Source organism: Mucor velutinosus (assembly GCF_035048745.1).
Source record: "Mucor velutinosus strain NIH1002 chromosome Unknown tig00001563, whole genome shotgun sequence".
Classification (NCBI taxonomy): Eukaryota; Fungi; Mucoromycota; class Mucoromycetes; order Mucorales; family Mucoraceae; genus Mucor; species Mucor velutinosus.
The window spans coordinates 4,384,666-4,404,915 of NW_027041904.1; the positions used below are offsets into that span (position 1 = coordinate 4,384,666).

The window sequence follows — 20,250 nt, forward strand, 5'->3', positions numbered from 1 at the left end:
AGTCTTTACCTCCTCTCCTTTATATCTAGTGACGATTTAAGGACTTTAAATAAAAACAGAAGAGATAAACTCTTCCTTACAAAAAAAAAAAAAAAAAAAAAAAAAATTGACATTTTGGGAATTTTTTTGATCTTCAAGGGATTTTTTTTATCACAAACGAAATGCAACCACTACCACTCTCTAATGGTTTCCATCTCATTTTTCAAGTACTTTCCAATGGCGTTTTTTGCTTGTTCGAAATGTGCCTACAACACAAGATACTGTGGAAAAGTCAAATTTCAGTTTATCTGGAAAAAGTGAAAAATTTAACAAGAAACGTGCACAACAGACATTGCCATCTGATAAAGGAAGGTTCTGCCGTCATTTTGATCTTATATATACCATAGTAGAAAGTGACATTTTTGGCAAGAAAAATCGACATTTGTGGAATTTGGGATTTCAGCCTTGCTATACAAGGGCAAAATCGATGAAAAATCATGGAAAATTTTTGATCGAGAAAAGACATCAGGGCACATCTATCAATCGAGGGCTTTCGTTTGGTGTACATGAGAACGTTCAAAATAGCCGGAAAGTGGAGCTATGACTTGCTGAAAGTGCCAATTTTGAGTGATTTGGGTGAATCAGCAGCATTTAGTGAGGATTAACATTACTAGGTCAGCGTCGTCAAGAGGGAAATCAATGTGGACTTGCACCGGGATGCTGCTGGAGTTTGTTTGGATACATTTGATGAATGCTGGTCAAATTTAAACCTCATGAGAAAGTCTTGATATGTACATTTTGGTTTTCTGGGGCGCTTTGTATGTATTTGGATGAATCTCTTGGATTGTGACATTAATGCAAGTGCATAGGTACAAAGGGGAAGCTTCTTGACGAATGCAAAATGGCTGTAAAGACAAGCCATGCCCTTGTGACAATTTTTCCTGCCATGATTTAGGCATTTTTTTTGACATTTCAAGGTAAAAAAAGTTGGATTCACACTGGTTAAACACTAATTGTATACTACTATGGCTGAAGAACCACAAAAGCTTTTGCTCAAGACCAGGTAAATCAAATAAAAAAGTTAGCGCAACTATTCGATCTAACGTGACATCTAGCTTCAAATCTGTAAAGACCATCGAATCCATTTACACTGGTGGCAAAGTTGTTATTACCGACGATGCTAAACATTTGATCACTACACTCAATGAGGATATCATTGTCACTGAACTTGATACTGGAAAGCAAGTGCACGAATTGGAAGGCGTATGTATTGGCAATAAAGCACAATGCCGTTGTAGTGGACTCACTCTGATTCAACCATGTAGGATACCGAGATTGTCACCACAATGGCAGTGAAGCCTGATGGAAAGCACTTGGTCAGTGCTAGTCGTAGCTTGTTCCTTCGTATCTGGGACCTTGCTACAGGTGAAAGCATCCGTACATTTAAAGCACACGAAGCGCCTATCATTGTTATGGACATTGATCCTACCTCAACATTGGTAGCCACCGGTTCAGCAGATGCCAGCATCAAGGTGTGGGATATCGACAAGGGCTATTGTACTCACAACCTCAAGGGCCATGGTGGTGTTATTTCGGCCATCAAGTTCCACAATTTCAACGGTAAATGGTACATTGCTTCCGGTGCTGATGATTGCCAAGTTCGTATATGGGATTTGCAAACTCGCAGTTGCATTGCAGTGTTACAAAGCCATGTCAGTGTGATCCGTGGTCTTGATTTCTCTGCTGACGGTAAATTCTTGATCTCTGGTTCTCGTGATAAGGTCGTCAATGTCTGGGATTGGCAAGCCAAGGAGTTAAGAGCCACGTATCCTATCTTTGAAACACTCGAAACTGTTGGCTTTTTGGAAAAGAATGTCATATTAGCTGGCAAGTTTGGCAAAAACTGGCAAGACGCCGATATTTTTTACACTGCGGGTGATTCTGGACTGGTGAAGTTGTGGGATCTCAAGAGCGGTAAATTGATCAAAGCACAGGAACCCGAAAAGAACAGCAAACACACCATCTCAGATGTTGTATATATTCAAAAGACACAGACACTAGCAGCCATCACCAACGATCAAAACATACTCATGTACTCACTGGAACACAAACTAGAACGCACCAAGCAAATTGTCGGTTACAATGATGAAGTGGTTGATGTAGCTTATTTGGGCGACAACGATACACATTTAGCAGCAGCCACCAACAGTGCACAATTGAGAGTTTACAATGTCGAGACACAAGATTGCGATTTGCTTTACGGTCATGACGATATGATTATCTCCTTGGATCGATCAAAAGACGGCACGCTTGTAGTGACAGCATCAAAGGATAAAACTGCTCGCCTTTGGAAGATTGATTTAAGCAACCCAGATCAGAAAGAGCGTTTCAAGAGTGCTGGTGTTTGCATTGGCCATACAGAATCAGTTGGCGCTGTCGCCTTGTCGCGAAAGTCAAATTCCTTTATGATTACTGGAAGTCAAGATAGAACCATCAAGTATTGGAATTTGAGAGATTTGGATTTAGACGATGCCGATGAGGAGTACCGACCCAAATCACTTTATACTCACCAAGCCCACGAAAAGGATATCAATACAATTTGCGTGGCTCCCAACGACAAATTCTTTGCGACAGGCTCGCAAGATAAAACCGCTAAACTCTGGAGTGTCGATTCTGGTGAATTAGTGGGTACGATGAAGGGCCATAAGCGTGGTGTGTGGTGTGCGCAATTCTCTCCAGTGGACCAAGTCCTCGCTACAAGTTCAGGTGATAAAACTGTCAAGATTTGGAGTTTGAAGGATTTTACATGTCTCAAGACCTTTGAAGGCCACACCAACTCTGTTCTCCGAGTCGACTTTTTAACTGCTGGTATGCAATTAGTGTCAGCTGGTTCAGACGGTCTTGTCAAGGTGTGGACAATCAAGACAAATGAATGCGCTTCTACACTTGATAACCATACGCAGAAGGTTTGGGCATTGGCTGTGCGCAAGGATGAGAAATACATTGTTTCCGCTGGCGCTGATTCCGTTGTGAACTTTTGGGAGGATGTCACTTTGCAAGAACAAGAAGACGAATTGAAGGAGAAGGAAGAGCTTTTAATCAAGGAACAGGAATTACAAAACTTTATGCGTAAGAAGGACTATTTGAACGCCATCTTACTAGCATTATCGTTGGAACAGCCCTTCCGTTTATTGGGATTATTCAGAGAAGTCTTTGAAGCTAGACCTGAAGGGGATACAAGCATTACTGGATCAGAAAATGTGGACAAAATTCTCGCTGAATTATCCATTGAGAATCTGGAAAAGCTGTTGGGATATATTAGAGATTGGAATACCAATGCTAAACATTCAGATATTGCACAAACCGTTCTTCATGCTATCCTTGCCTCTCACACATCAGAAGAACTAGTGGATATTCCTACAGCCAAGGAGATCATTGATGGCTTATTACCTTACACAGATCGTCATTACCAAAGAATCGATGATCTTATTACACAATCTTTTATTATTGATTACACTCTTCAAGCACAAAAATAGATGTACAGTAGCTTCCCATAATAAAATTTTCATACAAACAGATATGAAATTGCATTTTCACCATTGATTTTCTCATCTAATGCCAACTACGATGTGTTAGTGATACACATTTCGAATTTATTGGTATGTCAATGTGCTCTGATTGACTGGGTTGAATAATTTATATAGACTCGCATACATCCACAAATTGTTGGTAATGATGCGCTCATAACAAGGTATAAAGAATTTTAAAGATGTAGGCTATGTGCTGGCCGTAATGATGGTCAAGTGTTTGTTTCCTTCGAGACAAATCCGATACCAGTTACAGGTTTTCAAACAATGCGATCTTAGATGTATATTGATGCATGGCAAAGAAAACATACTCTCTATATATACAGGGATGTATTTTTCTTCCTGGACAATTGTTGTTCAACATGGCCTTGTACCCAAGCAGCCACTTTCAACAAGAAGCGATTAATCAGACCATCCATATCTAACATCAGACAAGGACCCAACATATCCCAAAAGTTACCATGGCACTGAAATCAGCGGCTCGATAAGAAAACTTTGATTTATCGATCGGGTGCTAGAGGATCAGTACTTTTAAGGGTTTCTTATCATCGATTTATTCACAACTAGAGCTAACATTCTACATTGAGGCTCTACCCAACGACCAAATGGTACCAGAACTTGTGTAGGGATTAAGTTTGCTAGATCAGTATATCATTGAACATCACTGCTACAAAGCTGATCGTTTCTACAGCAGAAGCATCTTGATTCCCTACCTCACAATGACAAGTGAAATGCTATGAAATGTTGTGTGGATGACTCTTGCTGGGTCTGCAATAGCTGATGAGTAATGTTTGCCTCTAAATCAAAGCTGTGCTATCAGGAAATGTCCCCGCTTACAAATACCAGTGATTTATACCGTATGCCATTTTGAATCAAACATATGTACGAAAAGCGGTTTTGTGCATTCTGCCAATATTTTCTGTCATCACTAGCTACAGCACAAGTTTGAAACCAACCATTGCATCATGAGCTACACTGAGATCTATTCCCTCATTAATATCATCTGAAAGGACTCTTGAGAGGAGATCACAGTGTGTAGGAACCTATCTGGAATGACACCAAATTGTCAAAGATAGTATTGCATTCAACGATTTAGGGTAGAGAGACGTATATCACTTTAAATTAAACATTGTTCCCAAATGTAACGACTGACAAAATTATAATTTGAATATATCCCAGTTATGTTAATTTACGTAGCCCCAAGCGAATAGCACAAAATCAAAAGATTTCTTCATCCATCAGCGCCATGCATACCTCCTTGTCGTAAGCAATAAAAATCCCGCAGTGATTATCTACCATTTAGCATCGTTATCATCATGTATATTGGTAGAGTTATAACAGCCGTTTTAAAACTACATGACAGATATCCAGACACGATTATATTCACATATACCGTGATCTACCAAAGTGAGGAATCACAGTATTTCTTATTTAGTTGTTCAGCTGCCAAACAGTGGTCCATCAAGCATAACAATACAGTTTAGCAATCTAGTAAGGATATCTTATATGTCATCATCGTATCTATCGCCGCCATATGTCATTAGATACTTCATCTTTCATAATCGTTCATTTACATAATTCATCGTTATGCTATTCATGATTTATAATCCTTATTTTCACTTATTTGATCTATCCCAACACGTATAGATGCAACGAAATCATGCATCGATAAAATGATGTCTTTTAATTACCATTTAGTTTTGCTGACTATACAGTCCTGATAGATCAGTAGCGGCCTAAAACCCGTTCATATGTTTGACAACCCTTCAGACTGGGCACATGATGATCCCTGAGATGAAGACTCTACTACCATCAACATAAGGGTTGGGATAGCTGTTCCCCCTTTCTCACAAAATTTGTAGCACAGCTTTAAACCTTTGCCATACCACAACGAAGCAAGCTATCACCAGGCGGTTTTAATTTAAAAGTTTTCCAACACCTAATACATTGATTTATAGCTTGTAATCACTTGTAATTAGCAGCGTTCAATGGATTTTGTGCATAGGTCTTTACTCAAAATTGTCATATTTTGGAAAATATCCGTTTCTGAACAATAACCCATCATCCAATCCAAATAAAACTACATTATCGTTTTCCTCATTGCAGAGTTTAATTATAGTAACACGCTCTTTTTAGAGCTCTAGCATTGATATTTCAAAACTTGATTTTGGAGGGCCCAAACCTCGAGACAAAAAAATACTGTTGTATATCTAAAATCTTTGATATGAGATAAAATATAGCAAACAATTAAATTGGAACATATTGGATATTAATGATAAACAACGCATGCCTAGCGGGGTATCTGGTATTATAGGTTCTCCTGGTACCTACGATAGCGTACTATTGTACCTATATTATATAGCTTTCCCCATATAATATCAAGTTTAAAGAACATCCCTCACATGTAAATACTCAATGCATTCTAGATCAAATGATTACACCTTATAATACTCTTGAACAAAGAAAGATTTAAATTGCTTCCATTTGATTACGCTTTTATTATTACAAAAGACAAAATAATGTTAAATGGCAGATCAACAGAAAATCAATTAGTTGTAGACCTTTTCTCCTTCAACCCCTCAGAGCCAATCAAATCGCCCAAAAACTCCGCTGACCTAAAAAAAATTTTGCGAGGGTTTCCCCCTGTTTTGATGTGAGGCAAAATTTTAAGCTCCGCTATATATAGCAATATAGCTGTTACTATCATCAAATTTCCCTCAGGTGCTAGAGCATGCCTTACTTACATCACCTAGCTTTAGATTCTGGCGTTGAGACTCTCAATCATCACTAAAGTAAGTAGCGATAACCAAGTGGAGGCAGCCTATCTGCGTCCTAGTCTCGGATAAAGTCTTGTTGAGCTTCAGCGATAGGCACATCCACCACAACGTAATAAAGAGGTATGCTTCAAAGAAACATAATAAAAGAAAAAAGGAAAAGAAGAAAAGAACATGCTACAGTACTATAGGAGTATAGTAGTATGTAGGCAAAAAAAGGAACACTCACACAAAAAGTGAGTCAAAGAAGAGTATAACAAATGTAACATCAAAGAATGTTGAGAACAGCTTGCTGTTGTTGCAACTAAAATGCATACATGAGCAATGTGCAAGATAATAGTCGGATGTAAAGCAACACAAACACGCACAATTGCAGAAGCAACAGCAGTATCATAAGTGCGCAATACAACATAATGACTAATGTTGTTTCATGTGAAGCGACAGAGGCAACACAAACAACAATCCATGGCCATATAACAAAGTAGTATTACAGTGGCAATACAGATATATAGCAGCACGTCATGCTTGTTGTTCGTACATACGAAGCAACAACATTGCAAGCATCCGTTGAACTGATCATATCACAGCCAACGAAAGAAAAAAAAAGCGCAACAAGCAAACATCATGAATGCATTATCATGAGAAAGGAAACAATAATAAAAGCGTTCAGAGAAGCTTTATATCATTGCGACCAGAAGAAAAAAGATACTTACCACTTACCACAACCATGGATAGACCAGAGAATAACAATCGCCAGAGATAGACCAGTGAACAAGCATACAACAGAGACAGCAGACCAAGAAAGATCAGACTAGCAACAGCAACACCAGTAACATCAACACCAGCAGCAGCAACACCAGCAGCAATACCATAAGCAGAACCATCAGCAAAAGCAAGACCAAGAGCAATGCCGTCAGTAGTAGCACCATCAGCAATAGCACCATCAGCAGCAATACCAGCAGCAGCATCAGCAGCAATACCAGCAGCAGCATCAGCAGCAATACCATCAACAGCAACACCAGCAAAAGCAAGCACAGCAGTGATACAAGCACCATAGAACAACCAAAGAACGAACTACACCAGTGACCAGACAAAACTTAAAGAAGCAACCGCCAGGGATAGAGACCAACGAAGCAACCACCAGACATAATAGACCAAAGAAGCAGATAGCAGAGATAGCAGAAAAGCATTGGCAACAGCACTCACGTCTAACAGGCAAAAAAAAATTGAACCCTAATAAACAAATTCGATTAGTGCTTGTTCTACATTTTCTGTGCTTGTTTTCGAATGGTACCTACTATATTTCAATTCAAAGAAGAAGTATCAATTACTTTTAACAGTGCAAGGCCGTGTTATTAGATGATAGAGTTTTATTTTCAATCAAAAGTGTTTCAAAACCAATATGGTTTGATACTAAACGCGTTTTGCAAAAAGGATAAAAAACGGGCGTATGGAAAATGGGAGGGCGCCCTATCCGACGTCACGCCCAGTAGTTTAAGTCTCAGTCTTCTGCCGTGGCAGCCGTAGTAACTGCTGCGCTTTAATTTGGAATTGTGCAGTGAATATTTTTGTGTTCGAATTTGACTTGATCTCGCATTCTTTAAATGTTTTTGCTAAATTTGACTATGAAAATTGTCGTTGTTATACTTTACTTTCGAATGCATTTATAAAGAGTCAATAAAGGTGCATCGAATGATGCTAGTCATATTTAGCTCTCAGACTGAAAATAATGAGCAATTTTGAAATAATTGAAAATAGGTTGTCTGCTGAAATGTCAAAATTTAGCATACGAAAGCCTCAAAAAAATAGTTTCCAATGTTGCAGACTATCTTTACAATTAATTTGATTTGATATGTATCATAGAAAAAGTCTTCATTTTTGGGGTGAAAAACGCGATCGTTTGATTTTCAAGAATTTTTCCTTGCTAATACTCATGTAAAAACGACGATTTTCATGAATTTGCAGTGACAAAAAAAAATCAGGGTAAAGCATCAGAAATTAAATTGTGACCAAGCAGAACTATTTGGCGTTGTTTCAAGCGTTTAAAACGGCTTGTATCCAGAGATGTTTGTGTTAGAAAATGGCTAACTTTGAACAAGATTTGACCTAAAAAGAGAGAGTAATAGGTTGTATCGCTAAGCGAGTAAGAAATTACAGTTCTTGATGAATTCGTGATAATTGTTTAGAATAACGAAATATAGACAGAGCAAATACAGTTAGAACTGAATATCTTTATTATTATGTTATTCCAAGATTGAATAGGGATCAAAACTAGTGTAGATATCAAAGGTATTTATAGTTATTTGACAGTGCCGCAGCAATAGGACCTTGATCTTGAATGCGGGATAATTGTATAAGCCTTGAACCAGTAACGAGGATGTGCTGCATCAGAACTCATGAACCACCAGTCAAGGATAAACAACAAAGTTGATCCAGGATAGAACGTTCTTCCTAATAGCTTTGACGGAAGAACATTTGTCGGAATTGAAACCCACTTCCAGGGACGAAAGGCCATAGGCTACCACTCTCTAGGAACCAGGATATAGATTAGCCATTTGATGGCACCACTCATGTTCCTTCGTGCTGCTTGAATAAAGACCTCTCACTTCTACTATGCATCTCAGCTCATTTTCAGATCCTCTTATGTAATATACAACGCCTAATACATTTGCCTCTCAGAGATGATCTACACTATTTTCAGAAATTATTGGGACATTTTTAAAAAAAATTGGTACTAATTCTGAATAAATATTGGGTCTATTTATAATTAAATTTGGGACAGATCTTGAACTATTTTGGAACACTTGCCTAATTAATATTGGAACACTTTTCGAAACTATAATGAGACAAAACTAAATGGGATTTGAGATGAAACCATAGTCGCTTTCTTCGTTATTCATAACATGTCAGATATCAGAATTTACTACGAAGACGGAATAAATGCTCCAGTCGATGGGCATGGAAACGAAGCTGTTGAGATGGATGTAGACAACGAAGCCTTCCTTCTCGGTAACATTACCAACTACAATACTTACGTTGATAGGATGCCACCTGAAAGAGAATTGACCGCACTAAAAGAGAAAAAGATTAAAAATAAGAAAAATGTGCCCAAGACTGAATATAACAGCTACACAGACAAAGACAAGGCAAGATTTTTTATCCTTATCTACGACCATGGCATGAATCCTAATCAAGCTTGGAAAGCGCACGGCCATATATCAAGAACAACTGCTTACAGATGGTACGCAGAGGATCAAAAAAAGGTTAACAAAGAAATTGAGGACGATGAAGAGCCAGTTAAGAGAGCAGGTCGACCAAAAGATTTTGAACGAAGACCATAGGAAGCACCTAAAACTAGAATTTAAAGATAATCCATCAGTAACAATCGAACAAGCTCATGAGAGTCTTGTTAAGGCTTTCTCGGGTTTGACTATCAGCCAAACGACTATTTACAACTACATCACCAATGATCTTGCCTTGACTTTCAAGAAAGCTCATTTCCATTCCAAAGAAAGAAACTCGCCTGAGAACATTCAAAACAACCGGTATGACTGGGTAGTCAAATGGAGCCAAACCGACATGGATTACATGTCCAACTGTGTTTTCATTGATGAGTCAGCTTTCCATATTAACTTGAAGCGGACAATGGCTTGGTCAGAGAAAGGAACTCGAGCTGAAGTGCCTGTACCTCAAACAAGAGCGAAAACTACCGCTATTATTGGCGCAACTAGCGTATGGGGAGTGCTGAATGTTCAAGTGAGGTTGCCTGGAACATCCAACAAGAAAAGAAAGTTAGCTGGCACTTCTTCTGGAAAAGCAACAACAACTGTGAATACTGTAACTGGCCGCTACTTTAACTTTATTGCGAAAGCGATTGATATCATGGACCAGCATGAGCAATTCAAAGATTTTTATCTTGTTATGGACAATGCACCCATCCATGCAGCCAAGGATATTGAGAGGTATATCATTCAGCAAGGTTACAGATGTGTTTACCTCCCACCATACTCCCCTGAGCTTAATCCTATTGAGCAATTCTGGCATGTGGTCAAGAGTAAACTCAAGAGGGAGAGGCTCTTAAATACTGAAACACTTTCGACCAGGATTACCGACGATGCATGCAATGATGTATTGTACAGTGATCTTGAAAGTTCTGCTCGCTACTCTGTTAAGAAATTCGATGTTTGTTTGGCGAAAGAGCCTTTGTAATAAATGAATTTTACTTTCTCTGAAAATGTCTCAATGTTTTTTATAAGTGTCCCAATATTAATTAGGCAAGTGTTCCAAAATAGTTCAAGATCTGTCCCAAATTTAATTATAAATAGACCCAATATTTATTCAGAATTAGTACCAATTTTTTTTAAAAATGTCCCAATAATTTCTGAAAATAGTGTATATCCTAAACAATAATAAGTCGATAATAATAATCAGTTGTCAACTGTATCTAAAGCGAAAGCAAAAAGCTTCTTTATTACAGGGCATCTAGCTTGCTTAAATATGGTAGATCCCTGGTCAATGACTACTGCGTTGAGATGGTATATAAATAGCAGGCCACTGGGGCCTTATGGATTGTTGTTATAGGTTGTTGCGAGGCCACCTAAGTCGATATGTTTCATGTAGTGTAGGTGGATCTCGATATCTTGACATTGGGAAGGTTGAATGTACTTTAGTTCCTGAGGCACCTGTGCACACACAATTGACTGGACTTGTAAACATAGATGTGATGTGATACGATAAACATCATCTATGCTGCTACACTGTAAAAGGTGGCTTGAGGAGAAAGTGAATGTAGCCTAATATGCATGCTTGTATGCAACACTTATTTGAATAAGATCAGACACAAAAACTAAAGATTTATTGATGAAGACAAGAGTTATTCTATTTATACTAAGTTCTGAATGCCAAAATAGCAATTTATCTTGTACAACGCTTATTACATCTGATGAACCTCAGTATTTAGATAGCTGAGATGCACTTCAATTATCATAGCTTGTCCATGTTATTGCACAACACAGACATATCTACCATCAAGAATACCTTAATCTTTATAGACAGTTGTAGCCCTTCTGGCACAACAATGAGTATTAGCAAGAAAAAGTTCTAGAAAATCAAACGATCGCGTTTTTCACCCCAAAAATGACGACTTCTTCTACGATACATGTAGAATCAAATTGATCGTAAAGATGTAATGCAGCACTGGAAACTCTTTCTATGAGATTTTCTTATGTGAAATTTTGACATATTCACAGAAAACCTGTTTTCATATTTTTGAAAATTGCTCAGTATTTTTAGTCTGAAAGCTGGATGTAATCAACACCATTCGATGCAGCTTCTTTAGCTCTCTAGAGATGTAGTAGAAAGTTGGGTATGACAACGACAATTTTTATAGTCAAACTTAGCAAAAACGTTTAAAGAATGTGAAATCAAATCAAATTTGAACACAAAAATATTCACTGCACAAATTTCAAATTAAAGTGCAGCAGTTACGGCTGCCACCGCAGAAGGCTGAGGCTAAATAGACTGGTCGTGACGTCGGATAGGGCGCCCTCTCATTTTTCCATACCACCATTTTTATACCCTTTTTGCAAAACGCGTTTATTATCAAACCATGATGACTTTGGAACCCTTTTGATTAAAAATAACACTCTATCTTCTGATAACACTGTCTTGTACTGTTGGAAGAACTTGATACTGCTTCTTTGAAGTGGAATATAGTAGATATCATTCGATAACGAACACAGAAAGATGTAGAACAAGCACTAATCGAATTTGTTTATTAGGGTTCAATTTTTTTTTGCCTGTTAGACGTGAGTGCTGTTGCCAATGCTTTTCTGCTATCTCTGCTATCTGCTTCTTTGGTCTATTATGTCTGGTGGTTGCTTCGTTGGTCTCTATCCCTGGCGGTTGCTTCTTTAAGTTTTGTCTGGTCACTGGTGTAGTTCGTTCTTTGGTTGTTCTATGGTGCTTGTATCACTGCTGTGCTTGCTTTTGCTGGTGTTGCTGTTGATGGTATTGCTGCTGATGCTGCTGCTGGTATTGCTGCTGATGCTGCTGCTGGTATTGCTGCTGATGCTGCTGCTGGTATTGCTGCTGATGGTGCTATTGCTGATGGTGCTACTACTGACGGCATTGCTCTTGGTCTTGCTTTTGCTGATGGTTCTGCTTATGGTATTGCTGCTGGTGTTGCTGCTGCTGGTGTTGATGTTACTGGTGTTGCTGTTGCTAGTCTGATCTTTCTTGGTCTGCTGTCTCTGTTGTATGCTTGTTCACTGGTCTATCTCTGGCGATTGTTATTCTCTGGTCTATCCATGGTTGTGGTAAGTGGTAAGTATCTTTTTTCTTCTGGTCGCAATGATATAAAGCTTCTCTGAACGCTTTTATTATTGTTTCCTTTCTCATGATAATGCATTCATGATGTTTGCTTGTTGCGCTTTTTTTTTCTTTCGTTGGCTGTGATATGATCAGTTCAACGGATGCTTGCAATGTTGTTGCTTCGTATGTACGAACAACAAGCATGACGTGCTGCTATATATCTGTATTGCCACTGTAATACTACTTTGTTATATGGCCATGGATTGTTGTTTGTGTTGCCTCTGTCGCTTCACATGAAACAACATTAGTCATTATGTTGTATTGCGCACTTATGATACTGCTGTTGCTTCTGCAATTGTGCGTGTTTGTGTTGCTTTACATCCGACTATTATCTTGCACATTGCTCATGTATGCATTTTAGTTGCAACAACAGCAAGCTGTTCTCAACATTCTTTGATGTTACATTTGTTATACTCTTCTTTGACTCACTTTTTGTGTGAGTGTTCCTTTTTTTGCCTACATACTACTATACTCCTATAGTACTGTAGCATGTTCTTTTCTTCTTTTCCTTTTTTCTTTTATTATGTTTCTTTGAAGCATACCTCTTTATTACGTTGTGGTGGATGTGCCTATCGCTGAAGCTCAACAAGACTTTATCCGAGACTAGGACGCAGATAGGCTGCCTCCACTTGGTTATCGCTACTTACTTTAGTGATGATTGAGAGTCTCAACGCCAGAATCTAAAGCTAGGTGATGTAAGTAAGGCATGCTCTAGCACCTGAGGGAAATTTGATGATAGTAACAGCTATATTGCTATATATAGCGGAGCTTAAAATTTTGCCTCACATCAAAACAGGGGGAAACCCTCGCAAAATTTTTTTTAGGTCAGCGGAGTTTTTGGGCGATTTGATTGGCTCTGAGGGGTTGAAGGAGAAAAGGTCTACAACTAATTGATTTTCTGTTGATCTGCCATTTAACATTATTTTGTCTTTTGTAATAATAAAAGCGTAATCAAATGGAAGCAATTTAAATCTTTCTTTGTTCAAGAGTATTATAAGGTGTAATCATTTGATCTAGAATGCATTGAGCATTTACATGTGAGGGATGTTCTTTAAACTTGATATTATATGGGGAAAGCTATATAATATAGGTACAGTAGTACGCTATCGTAAGTACCAGGAGAACCTATAATACCAGATACCCCGCTAGGCATGCGTTGTTTATCATTAATATCCAATATGTTCCAATTTAATTGTTTGCTATATTTTATCTCATATCAAAGATTTTAGATATACAACAGTATTTTTTGTCTCGAGGTTTGGGCCCTCCAAAATCAAGTTTTGAAATATCAATGCTAGAGCTCTAAAAAGAGCGTGTTACTATAATTAAACTCTGCAATGAGGAAAACGATAATGTAGTTTTATTTGGATTGGATGATGGGTTATTGTTCAGAAACGGATATTTTCCAAAATATGACAATTTTGAGTAAAGACCTATGCACAAAATCCATTGAACGCTGCTAATTACAAGTGATTACAAGCTATAAATCAATGTATTAGGTGTTGGAAAACTTTTAAATTAAAACCGCCTGGTGATAGCTTGCTTCGTTGTGGTATGGCAAAGGTTTAAAGCTGTGCTACAAATTTTGTGAGAAAGGGGGAACAGCTATCCCAACCCTTATGTTGATGGTAGTAGAGTCTTCATCTCAGGGATCATCATGTGCCCAGTCTGAAGGGTTGTCAAACATATGAACGGGTTTTAGGCCGCTACTGATCTATCAGGACTGTATAGTCAGCAAAACTAAATGGTAATTAAAAGACATCATTTTATCGATGCATGATTTCGTTGCATCTATACGTGTTGGGATAGATCAAATAAGTGAAAATAAGGATTATAAATCATGAATAGCATAACGATGAATTATGTAAATGAACGATTATGAAAGATGAAGTATCTAATGACATATGGCGGCGATAGATACGATGATGACATATAAGATATCCTTACTAGATTGCTAAACTGTATTGTTATGCTTGATGGACCACTGTTTGGCAGCTGAACAACTAAATAAGAAATACTGTGATTCCTCACTTTGGTAGATCACGGTATATGTGAATATAATCGTGTCTGGACATCTGTCATGTAGTTTTAAAACGGCTGTTATAACTCTACCAATATACATGATGATAACGATGCTAAATGGTAGATAATCACTGCGGGATTTTTATTGCTTACGACAAGGAGGTATGCATGGCGCTGATGGATGAAGAAATCTTTTGATTTTGTGCTATTCGCTTGGGGCTACGTAAATTAACATAACTGGGATATATTCAAATTATAATTTTGTCAGTCGTTACATTTGGGAACAATGTTTAATTTAAAGTGATATACGTCTCTCTACCCTAAATCGTTGAATGCAATACTATCTTTGACAATTTGGTGTCATTCCAGATAGGTTCCTACACACTGTGATCTCCTCTCAAGAGTCCTTTCAGATGATATTAATGAGGGAGTAGATCTCAGTGTAGCTCATGATGCAATGGTTGGTTTCAAACTTGTGCTGTAGCTAGTGATGACAGAAAATGTTGGCAGAATGCACAAAACCGCTTTTCGTACATATGTTTGATTCAAAATGGCATACGGTATAAATCACTGGTATTTGTAAGCGGGGACATTTCCTGATAGCACAGCTTTGATTTAGAGGCAAACATTACTCATCAGCTATTGCAGACCCAGCAAGAGTCATCCACACAACATTTCATAGCATTTCACTTGTCATTGTGAGGTAGGGAATCAAGATGCTTCTGCTGTAGAAACGATCAGCTTTGTAGCAGTGATGTTCAATGATATACTGATCTAGCAAACTTAATCCCTACACAAGCTCTGGTACCATTTGATCGTTGGGTAGAGCCTCAATGTAGAATATTTGGTTCTATATGGAAATGAATCGAGGACTCGTTCAGTATCATTTGATATGCCAGTAAATGAAGTTCAAAAACGAATATCCGTTTTCTGGATAGCTAAAGAAATAAGCCCAATAGGCCGAGCTATATCAGTACAATGATACTATTTTTTTCCGTAGCTGTAATACTCAGATGACGCATATAAATTTGATGTGTGCTGTTTATTCGAAGTTTACATGGTAAGAAATGAAATGGCCAGTAGCACTACGGTCTTATGATATTCACTGTAACAGTGTGAAAACACGTAATGTTGTAGGATATAGACCAAGATGAGCCGCCAAAATAAAAGCACTCTACTGAACCCGTTTGCTGTGAATTCAGATTGGAACTAGTATTTTGCAGCTATCGTTGGCCCTATCACCATCTCTGTAGATTGCATCAGTTTTGAAAACTTCGTCTTTCGCTACCCTCTTCCCTACTCGACCATATTTTGAGTTCAGCAGATCGTTGATTATCAAGCACACGAATGTTAAAAAGCGATGACGATGGTCTAACCCATCTCAATCTATATACTGATGCTAATTTTAGCTCAATGGATTCAAGTATGTAAAGATAGTTGATTTATTAAGATATATGTATAAAGGTAATGCACACAAGTTGGAATATACTTGCAATTAGAATAAATAGAATATGATACAAAGGAGGTAAAAGGAGAAGAATAAATTAACTAGAATTAGACTCTCTTTTTGGGGTATACGAAGCAGCACGAACAGCATCTTCCAAGTCCCAGTGAAAGAATGGGTAGCGATCAATAGGAAGACCACGATCTAAACGAGGATAATACTCGACTTGGCCATGTCCATCGACATTGATGACATACGACATACGGCTGCAATTGGAGATACTAGCGGGATGTTGTTTGTGTTCATGATGAGATTGAATGGATGGCATCTTGCTGATAGAAAGATCCATTTCATTGTCCAGCTTTTCATTCAGGGAAGATTGATTTGTCATATCAGTGTGCCCATTAGAAGAGCTGGAAGATGAAGATCCATTGGCTTCGGGGTCGTTATTCATCTTTCCGTCCTTGTTGTTGACGTCGCATTGAGGTCCATCACGATAGACTGGAACAACGGGCAATAGTTCCCCGGTACGAGGACCACGACCTGCTTGGCTTCCAAAACCACCAGTAATGAGAGCACTACGGATAGCAGGTGTGGCAATCGCAGCAAAATGCCATTCAACTTCGTAGCCTGCAAAACGATTGATAGTAAGCTTAAGATCAAGCAAGGTCTGTACACCAGTAGAGTCCAAGTGGTTGATGGCAGAGCAATCCAGTACAATAGCACGAAGCTTGGGCAGTTCTGATTCATAGTTTTTACCAACAGTTTGATCAGTGTTGGATGAAGCAGCGTCGCTGTCTTTCTCATCTACATTAGGAGCAGACTTCCTGGCTAATGGACGACGATCATTCCAGGCTCTCTCGCCTTTGGTAGTAGGAGCAGGGGTACCAGAGTTGAAGTTGTCTTGAATATAGTGCATAATTTTGTCTGAAATGTAGCCGGCATTGGGGTATGTGAGTGATTCATCGAAGCGGAAAATGACAACACCAGAGGGTGGTGCCTCAACTAGATGATGAAGTGTTTGGTGGTCTTGTTTCACGTAGATATAGTGGGTGTTTTCGTCTTGCTTTGTTGCTGTGGTGCCATCTTCTTCTCCTTGCTTGTCAATGATGACAACTCCCTTTTCGCTGTGAGGGTCTTTGGGATTATAATAGCTGGTGGACGGCTGCACAGGAATACGACCAAGTACGGAATAGCGAGGGCGAGCAATACGAAGAAGCAGTGCAGCAATGGACAAAATGACAGAGACATAGATGCCGTATTCAACATTGGTGAAAAAGGTGATCAAGACAGCAGTTGCAAATGTAAACAGCTCAAAGAGATTGACTCTGTACAACTGGCGCAAAAACTTGGGTCCAGAGACAAGATCCGCAACAGCGTGAATGATAATAGCAGACAAGATGGCATCTGGGATGTAGTAGAAAGCAGGCGTCAAGGCATACAAACAAAGGAGTACAACAAGAGCCGAGAATACACCGCTCATAGGAGTGCGAGCACCACTACGGGCAGTAATAGCAGTACGAGAAAATGAACCAGTGTTGGGATATGCACCTATTCAAAAGTTAAATACACATGCTCAAGAGCGCGTATAATGTGAATATTTACCAAAGAAACTTCCAATGACATTAGCAGCACCAATAGCAATAATTTCTTGGTCAGCATCAATCTTGTAGTTATTGATACGACCAAATGATTTTGCAATAGCAACGTGTTCGAGAACCAAAATGATAACAACAGAGGGGAGAGTGCCAGCGACCTCAGAGACAAGGTTCACATCTACAGTGGGCACAGCCATAGCAGTAAAGCCAGATGGCACAGTCTTGAGGATACTGATGGGGCTTGTGTCTCTACCAATATTGATCAAGAAGGCAATCAAAGTTCCAAAAATAACGAGGACACCATTGCGCATAATGTTGGCGAAAAAGAAAATTTTTTCGTGCTTGGGATACTTCTTGGTAAGGTAGCCAGTACCCCATCTAACGGAATAGAGCCAAACGAGACCAATGATACCGAAAGCAGCATCTAATCTAGTTTCTGGCAGATGTTTGAAAAAGTTGCCAAAGATGAGGTACGCAGAGTCGTGTGTGTTGACTGATTTCATGCCAAATAGCTTGGGCCATTGACCCACGGAAATCGTGATGCTGCTGCCTGTCATGAAGCCAGCAATGGCAGGGCCAGGGATGAAATCGACCAGAATACCGAGACGCACGAGACCAATAAATAACGCAATGAAACCGCCAAACAACGATAAAACGACGGCAACTTGAGGAGCTGTGTATTGACCGGATGCTGTAACATTTGTCACCGTTTGACCCACTAAGAGAGACATGACGGCTGTGGGGCCAATGCTGATATCTTTTGAAGTGCCAAAGAAACAATACAGACATAAGCCGACAAAAGAAGAATATAAACCGTATTGCTAGAGTGGGTATTAGTGGCGTTACGTAAAGTACTCAAAGCAAATATGACTTACAGGACTAAGATTGGCGATTTTTGCATATCCCATGCCTTGAGGAACAGCAACAATGCCCACAGTGACACCGGCGATGATATCTGACACTAGCCATGTCAAGTTGTATCGATGAATCCAGTATATGATGGGCAGTAAATTTGAGATGTAATACTTCAAATATTTTGGTATGCCATGGGTGAATTGTATGAATTCCTTTTTGTATGAAGTCTCCTCATAATCTAACACAATTGGACTATTAGGCATTACTGTAAATGTTGAATTTGATTTATTTTGGATATATAATGAAACAAAAGGAAAATGAAATAGAAAAGAAGGACAGGAACGATGCTTATATATAAAAATACGACTATTTAAGTAGCATTCAAGCAGATACTCAAATTCATACGTTGTGCTACTGATCTCTATGATGTTTCGCAACAAGACGTCAAAGCACGCAATCATGAACATTGATAATTGAGTACAAATAATATTCAAATAGCCAATCAATCTGATCCCGGCATTGAGTTTACAAGACCGAATTCCCCTTTCTTTTGGATTTGATTACTCCATCAAATCTTACGTTTGTTTGCTATAGAGATGGCATGTGTACTTGTTATTCAATGATGAAGACAGGAAATAGACCTATCGCGCAATAGGCATTATTGTTTGTTGTATAGAAAAAGTCATTAGCGTTCATCATAGGTTCAGGAATCGGGCTAAATGTGTCCACCTTGAGATTATACCAAGTGATTAAAAAAGCGAAAGCAAGAATAATATAGCCCATCAAATGGCCTGTATAAAGTTTTCCTTGAAAGCTTAAATGAATCTCTTGCATGTACAAGCCTAAAACCCATTAGTGCGCATGCTTACCCCTTTGTTAAGACAGCAGTGCGCAAATTTAATATCAAATTAAGGGGTGAGCAATGAAACTAATGCCCAATCGTAGAAGTTAATCACTTTAATAGAAAATTGCTCTCGACCTTTTTTTTTATGCAGAATGTCAAACAAAACTGTAAACAGAAAGAGATTATCGTGAATCAATGTTTATATAAGAATCATATCATTCATATGGTAACACTTGAATCCAAAGAAGAAGCCTGAGTTTTCATCATACGGAACAAGAGGGTGATACTCAAAGATACGTTGTATATGTCCCTATTGATACTTGGCTGTGGACAGAGTGGCTCCGCAGCGATAATACGTCTATCTAGCAGTGTGTAACGGTGGTTGCTTTTCATCGATTCATTGGTGCAGATTAGATTTAGGGATACAATCAATCAATCATTGTCGTCAAGGTTGGTAATACCAGATATTCAGGGGTACATGATATTCTAAAAAAAAAAAGCCCACGTTGTTACATGGAAACAATGTAAGGTTTGTCATGATGGAAATAAAGTATGTATCATGTGAGGGTTTTACCCTGAAAGCGTACCGTTGCCATTGTTTGTTAAAAACAGAATCTTATCACGAGAGACGTGAATTGTCATGAAGACTTGACGGAAACCATAAGAGTCAAAACCATAGCTATCAGTGCAAGTGTAACACTCTAATAGCATGGATTATGGATTCTTAACCAGCAGCTGCGTATGGCATTTACTGGCCGGCTTGTGCAAAATTCAC

General features: G+C 38.7%; 3 protein-coding genes across 3 annotated transcripts; 2 read left to right on the top strand and 1 right to left on the bottom strand.

Moving 5' to 3' along the window:
- Nucleotides 1-1,004: 1,004 nt before the first annotated feature.
- On the top strand, nt 1,005-3,515 carry ATC70_010072 (uncharacterized protein; the record flags this gene model as incomplete). Its single annotated transcript, XM_064829293.1, has 3 exons — nt 1,005-1,042; nt 1,095-1,242; nt 1,305-3,515. The coding sequence occupies 3 exons, from the start codon at nt 1,005-1,007 to the stop codon at nt 3,513-3,515; spliced, it is 2,397 nt and encodes a 798-aa protein (XP_064686495.1).
- Nucleotides 3,516-9,243: 5,728 nt separating this feature from the next.
- On the top strand, nt 9,244-10,549 carry ATC70_010073 (uncharacterized protein; the record flags this gene model as incomplete). Its single annotated transcript, XM_064829294.1, has 2 exons — nt 9,244-9,649; nt 9,708-10,549. The coding sequence occupies 2 exons, from the start codon at nt 9,244-9,246 to the stop codon at nt 10,547-10,549; spliced, it is 1,248 nt and encodes a 415-aa protein (XP_064686496.1).
- A 5,729-nt stretch (nt 10,550-16,278) lies between these two features.
- On the bottom strand, nt 16,279-18,894 carry ATC70_010074 (uncharacterized protein; the record flags this gene model as incomplete). Its single annotated transcript, XM_064829295.1, has 3 exons — nt 16,279-17,729; nt 17,784-18,597; nt 18,652-18,894. 3 exons carry the CDS (start codon nt 18,892-18,894, stop codon nt 16,279-16,281), a joined length of 2,508 nt encoding a protein of 835 aa, XP_064686497.1.
- Nucleotides 18,895-20,250: the final 1,356 nt, after the last annotated feature.